Consider the following 7,365-nt stretch of genomic DNA (forward strand, 5'->3'; position numbering starts at 1 on the left):
TGGGGGTTTTTTAAGAATAGGTTAGATGAACACCTTGCTGGGGTCGTTTAACCCCAGTACTATTTCCTGCCATGGCAGGGGGTCGGACTAGATGATCTTCTCAGGTCCCTTCTGACGCTAGAAACTATGAAACCTTTTTTCCTGACGGGCCAGCTAGGCATTGCCGAGGCTAGATCTGGCTGGTGGTCCTGATCCAGCACCTGGGGCAGGCATGACAGGCACCACCCTGCCATGCATAGGGGGGTACCCAAGCCCCTCAGGGAAAGGGGATGTAACCTGGCCCCATGGGGGTTGGTAGAGAGGGCATGGCCTCACCCCAGTCTACCTTTTGGGAGCGGGGGGATGATGTGTGATTGGGCACAGCTCGGGGCCGCAATTGGGCACAACTCAGGGGTTGGGGAGGAGATATAACCCAGCCCTGTGGGGTGAAGGGGTTGTGGCCCAGCCCCGTGAGGCATGGCCCGGCTTCAATCTAACCCTGTGGGTGAGGCAAGGTGGCATGGCCCAGCCTTGCTCCAGATACAGGGGTGTGGAGTGTGACCAAGTCTGACCAGCCGCCTGGGATTGGGAATCTGGCAAGAGGACAGGGTGGCAGTATTAATTGTCACTGCTTCCCCGCCACCTGATTTCCAAAATGTTGGGGAGCCCTGCGGGCCAGATGTGTTGGCTCTGAGGGCCACATCTGGCCTGCAGGCCAGAGGTTGAGCTTCCCTGCTGTAGCCCATTGTTGGCTGCAGCTGTTGAATATGACAGTGTAGTTTCCCTGTGCCACACGAGTAATATCCAGGCGCACTTGACCTGTTTTTTTTTAAACATAATTTTAATGTCCAAGGAAGCAAGTAAAACAAGAATGATCATTTCAAAAGTCATGGAAGCTACCCTGACGTGCTGCTCAGAGAAGAGCCCTTCCTTGCCACTGCACTCTCCTGGGAAAGCTTCACTGCAGTAGTAGTAGTTACTAGTAATTAAACCTAGAACTAGACATCCTTTAGCCACCGTGGTCTTCTCATTCTTGGAGGGGGTGGGGGAACAAGCAGGCTCTCTTACCTAGAAAAAATTGCACAGCAACCTTACACACTTTTGGCTCCTCAGGCCTGAGAACCCCAGTTTCCGTTGGAGGACTGAAAGGGAAATATACTGCGCTCACCTGGTTGTTAATGTGTTAGGTTCATTAAAACAAATGAGCATCCTGTCCTCTTGTCTGTGTTCCCGTGAAGCTCAGCTTCTGATTTCAGTGTCTCCTCACAGTACCGTCACCCTGGGATTCTCTCTTCCTGTGGCTGGGATGTATAATAACCAGCACTCCGGGCCCTCTCCGTTTCAAAAGAGTGCTCGGAAGGAAGGGATTTTTCATTCTTGATTACCAGTTCTGTGCTTCTCCCTAAGCCACAAAATACCCGCCAGAGGAGCATTCCATTGAAACTATTCTCTGTGGCCAGTAATTAAAAATCAACTCTCCTGCTTGGAAGGGAGAAATATAGAGATCAAGTATGCATTCTCATGAGGCACAAGCATTATAATGAAAATTTGCAAGAAGTCCTATTTGCTGATCAGTAATGGTGCCTGAAGTCTCTGTTAAAGTAAAATGACATGGAATTTGCAGATACTAAAAATAGCAATGCATCACCATTAGTTTGATGTTGCATTTTGTTCTTGTCCTAATACACGGTAAAATGGCCTGTAATTTGCATTGTAAATTGCTGTGCATGTTTCTTTGAAGATGAGAACTTCCGTGTGTGTCTGCGGTAGCATTTGTATACTCCAGAATAGCACATCAACCCAATGCTCTGCTATTACAAGAAAAAAAATCATGGAAAATGGACACGTAAATGCATTCTTTTCCCCCCCACATCTTTCTGGCCATCTAGCTTATGTCAGGGAGGCGGTGCAAATCTTGACAGACTTGATCTGCCATTAAAATTAATTCCTCACACCATAGCATGACCTTTTACATATATTTTTGAAAATATAATGGTGTACATATGTGGCTATAAACAGAGATTCAAAAGATGCATGTTTAGCAACTCTGTCACAGGTTCAGTGTGATTTACTTTCTCTTTGCCTCCATGTGCTGTGCATAATAATACTTCCTTATTTCCCACCCTTTGCCAGTCTTGTCTATTTAAGCTGTAATCTCTTTAGAGAGGCATTTTATTATTGTGCTTGTATAGCACCTAACACTGTGGCCATGAACTCAGTAGGGGACAGAAGACTGTACTAGAATATAAATAATCTGTAATGCATAAATAAAATTCAGATGTTACTCACCTCCCAAGTGTTCTGTCTAGTGTAAATTTATCTTACTGTAACCTCATTGGGTCAGAAAACTGTCTTTTATCTTATCCAGATCCTAGTTCATCACACTTACAGAATAAAAATAATACAGTTCAGATTAGTCTTATATCAGAAGGAGAGGTTTTGAAGGACTGCTGACCTTGACACTGGTACTGATTTAAAACCTAGACACACTGCCTTTGTGGAGTGGATATAGCATGGATTGGTATTTTGATCTGAATTCCTTTGGCCTGCCTGGCATAGTGGGGCCAAAAGAACTAAAATGGTCAAAATTATCCAGGGATGGGTTTGGATGCTGAGCCTGTGACTTCATTTATACCATGCCCTCCTCCCCACCTCCTCCATCTCCTCTCTGTCCCTCTCCCCTCCCCCCACTGCCCCATGCCCAAATTTCCAGCTAGTTAATGGCCTTGGTGCACTGGATCCTTTGACCTGCATTATACAGCATACAAAAGCCAAACACAGGATGACAAACTGTGGAGTAATAAAATGTCTTTGTTCACACTTGCCATGTGAATATGGGGTAATGGCAAGATCCTTTTCATCCCTAGACCTGAAAGTGTTTTGTACTGGGGAGATAAGTATGCTTGTCCTCTTCATCCATGAGGAGGATATATGATTTCCACCAGCAAGTTAGGGCTCTAGGCTCACGTGTACCACTGCTTCCTGACTTCTGTTAAAAAGGGCACTGTTAAGTGAGTGGCTATGTGGGCACAAGGAAGGGGTTAATATTAAAAACTGGCTTAACTGAATTGATGCAGAATTTGCAGTGTATGCTGCTCAGGAGCATAATATTATGCACACCTTCCTGTTTGAAACCTAGATGCAATTTATGGCCTTTTCCTATGCTGTGTAAACTTACTTGCTTCTGTTTCTCAAATTTCCTGAATGCTTTTAAGCTTCCCTTTGCCTGCATCCCCATGCTGCAGTGGATTTTGGACTGTCTATAACACCCAAGTTTGAAAGCAAACAATTTTTTTCTTTTATAAAGTAATACTTTGATATTTGTTCAATTCATGCCCCCTCCCCATCCTAGGTGGTGCGTGCTGTAAGGCAGACCATATCATTACCTTGAACTATGTCTTCATTTTCTGTTACATGAAGTGACATCTCTGAATTGTTTATGTTCTAGTATATGGGAATCTTCCTATGCCAGGATGCAATAGAAACATCATTTTTCCTCTACCAGGAGCAGATGTCTTCTCTGTAATACTAGCAATAACACTGCTGCTTCCTGTTGCCTGGAGCTCTGCACTGCTGAGAGCATCTGCGACAAAGAGAGGACATGTTTCAGTACTGCATACTATCACTACTCAGGAACTTCCTTTCCCAATTGCACTCTCCCTGGGATGGTGACGTCAACTGGGAAATGGAAGAGGATGTTACTTTAAAAAGAAAACTTCTATTTATGCTAGATGTAGCTGAAGAATTCTCTTGAAATTTGTATTCACCAGCAGCTTGGCTTTGACCTGCGCTTTCTGTGTTGCACTTGCACCACCCAAAATGGCAAGTGAAACTTGTAGCACAAAGCCGATGGGGAGAAATATGTTGAAACTCCAAGTGAACCAAACCTGCCCATTTATGTACTTCTTAAAGTCTGACTCCATCTCTTTGGGGTATGCCTTTGGCACAGTCCTTTGAACAGTTGTTATTACATTCTCGTTAACTGTAGGTCACTATCAAATCCCAAGAAATTTCTGTTGATAAACTTTCAAGCTACCATTCAGACCACAGGAAGAGCAGAAAGAAAGAATACATACTTAGGGACTTATTCTGTGTTCATTATTCTTTACACCAGCAGAATTCCTTAAAGTCAATGGAAGTTTTGTCTGAATAAGAAGTATTTTGCATGAATAGCACCCTCATTGAGACATTGTTACTGAGTCAGAAATTTAGATGAATGTTGTGGCTAGCAGCTTAATCTACACTACATGTTTTTTCACACCAATAGAGGGAGTGCAAATCGCTTCTGACAATAGTCTGATAGTGGAGTGGTGGGAGACTTTTTGATTTGAGAGCTGGTTGCTGAAGGGGAAAGTGTAGTTTCCTTTATTGGATTTCAAAACTTCATCTCATTGTGGAAATGAATGGATAGATTATTTTAATGGACATCATTGTAAAATAAAACCTGCCTTAAAACTAGAAACTCATTTTATCAGAAAGAATAAGTTTTGGTGCACAGCTACATACGTTACAAATGTGATTTTCATTTTAAAACATAATTGGCATATTGGATAGAGAGAGAGTGAAAATAAGGCAGTTTTCATAAATGTGTCAGATCATTCTACATTTGTATTTATGTGAAAGATTTAAACTCTTACTCCACCTGCCTTGGTGGTTGAACACTGGGGTGTTTAAAATTATTCACCACTCAGTAAGAACTTTGCAATGTATGTTCAAAAGAAAATGATCACACAAGTTCTCTGTTTATTGGCCACTGTCTGTTCATTATCCATTAATCTTATTTGTGATTTTCAGCTGTTGGGGAATTGTACTCAGATTATTTTAATGTGCTATACATGATTATTTCCTTAAATTAATGCAAGCTTTCAAATCTTTCATTGTTTCAAGGAGTCCTGCTATGTTATAGGTTGTGAATGTTGTTGTCTTCTTGTAGGTTATTGAAGGAAAGCTGGCTCCTTTCTTGGGGAAGGTTATCAAGTTTGCTACTTCTCATGTGTACAACTGCAGCCTTTGTAGCCAGAAGGGCTTTATCTGTGAGATTTGCAACAACGGGGAGATCCTTTACCCCTTTGAGGATATGTCCACAAGCAGGTACAGTATATTGCTGTTTATAGGTTTTAGTTATGCATTTTATCCTCTTAAATTCAGGTCAAATGACATTCCTTTCCAACAGCAGGGGTAGAAGGCAGGGGAACAAAGGGATGGAGGGCACTGGTAGGGTGGGCAGGAGGAGTATGTTCCTGAGATGGTGACACATGAAGATAAATGGAGAGGGCCACTTCCCCATTTGACTATATTAAAAAAGCCACAGACCTACGTCAGGCATTTTTTAAAGCCTTGTAGGTCCTGTCACCCATGTTCCAAAAGATGAAAGCCATCAGGGCTGCCTGCCAACATGAGCACATGAAGGCCATCCAAATGAGCACTTCTGAGTTTGCACAAGGCCCAGAACCAAAGGTGCTTTCTGTATGACTGGGTCTGACTTCACTCTGATTTCACTGTTCCTGCAATATATTGTACCTTCAATATTAGATATGACTGATAATCTACTGTGTGTAGAGGCATGTATGTATGACATAATTCTGACTTTTACACACTTACTTTAGATGCATGCAAAGCTGTTCCTTACTGGAATGCAGCAGCTATTTATCAATTCATTAAGTAAGGTTAAGGACAGGAAGTGAGGAAGAACAGTGTGTCCAGTTAAAACAGAAGAATGCAGAATGCAATAACCCAAAGTGAAATTGGACCAGGAGACTGGAGCAGTGTTCCTACTCCTGCCCCACCCTCTCCCCACTGATAACCACAGAAGATAAGGACTCTGGGTTTTTTTACCTACAAGAAAGAAAGCGCCTCCAGCAGCCATCTTTTACACGTGTGTGCACATACCTATACACAATCTGGCATTTTCAGTTAGGTTGTCATTTTAATTTGTACTGAGAATAAAGTAGCAGGATTGAAGCCAAGAAAGGAAGGAGAACCTACTCCAGAGGTGATCTGGATCTGCTTGCTAAATATAAGAATCTGAGGCTCTTGAGCTGACAAAGATTTCTGTGCCAGGAGTGGCCAAGGCCAGCCTTTAGGGGATCTCAAGTCTGACATGTCTTTCAAAAACTATTTGCACATTCCTTCTCTGACTTCAGATTCCAAGAACTGCAGAGACAAAACACTGGACATAAATTAAACAAGGTGTACAGTTGAGTTCTATAAATGGTGTGCAAGAAAGAAGACATAGGAAAGGGAAAGTCTAGGATGACTATACAAGACCTTTTAAGTTATCCCAAAAAGCCTAACGAGTACAAGTAAAATATTTGGATAGCAATGCTGAGCTGAAGTATGTGCTGGATTTGCGTATTAAATTTTTGGTTGACCACAAAAGTGTTGGGGGATATATTATCCCTAACCTGCCAATTGAAATAAGAGACTATGCACTCTACAGTAGTTTTTATTAAAACCTTCCTGAAACATGAAGTGTTTGCCACTGGTCTATTGATGATCACATGGAAATGCTTCTCTTCTATTTGTGCACAAATCAGAGGTCAAGAATTATTTTTGTTTCAAGTTCCACAATGCAACTAATGCAAAATAATTGCCGATACTAGGCCAAAGGAAGCTTTCTTCTATATCATTTTTAATTAGTCACAGGGAAAGGGCAATGACAGTTCTCTCCTTTTTATTTTTCACTGTTCAGCCCTTTTGCTAGCATCGTTGCTAAATCTTGCTTTTTTCCCTGGGCTCAGCCTCTCCATTTCCCTTCCTCATTAGTTGCCTGATTGCATGACCAACAGTCCCTTTTCCCCTATCCAGTCTGGAGCAGAGCGGCAATGTGAAACTAATTAGACCATTTAATTTCATACTTCTACCCTACTCTTCAAGCAAGCAGAGAGAAATGATAGAACAAGAGAATTTGAGTTAGCCATTTTGGTTCCAGCAGTACATATAGCCAATAAGCCCAGGGGAAAGAGTTCAAGGTTTTTTTGTGTCTCTCTCTCTCTGGTACATATGCCAGGGATCCTGGTTTTCTCTGACTTAAAAAATCCTCAATTTTCAGATTAAAAAAAGTAACCCCAAATCCACATTTTTCTGTGATTAAAATAAAACACCACTAATGTTTTGTGTGTGTGCATGTAGTGGTGTTTTGTTTTAATCACGGAAAAATGTGGATTTGGGGTTACTTTTTTAAACCTGAAAATTGGGAATTTTTTAAAATCTGAGAAAGCCAGGACCCCTTCACATGATGTTGATCTCTGACCCAGCCACTCAGATACCCCAGGGATAGACTTAATATGAGGTGCTATGTGCTATATGCTATCTATATATAGCAACATATCTAAGGTACATTTAAGTGCACAGCAACAGATGATTTAGAAGGCATGTAGAATAGAA

General features: G+C 41.9%; 1 protein-coding gene across 1 annotated transcript in view; it reads left to right on the forward strand.

The window, feature by feature from the left end:
• The window catches only part of PLEKHM3 (pleckstrin homology domain containing M3), a 154,460-nt gene that overhangs the window by 113,695 nt on the left and 33,400 nt on the right, over positions 1–7,365 (forward strand). Inside the window, exon 7 of the mRNA XM_019523451.1 lies at positions 4,913–5,070. Coding sequence (XP_019378996.1) covers positions 4,913–5,070 — 158 coding nt within the window. The remainder of the gene's footprint in view (positions 1–4,912; positions 5,071–7,365) is intronic.

This window comes from Gavialis gangeticus, unplaced genomic scaffold (assembly GCF_001723915.1).
Source record: "Gavialis gangeticus isolate Ggan-Ray unplaced genomic scaffold, GavGan_comp1, whole genome shotgun sequence".
Lineage (NCBI taxonomy): Eukaryota > Metazoa > Chordata > Crocodylia > Gavialidae > Gavialis > Gavialis gangeticus.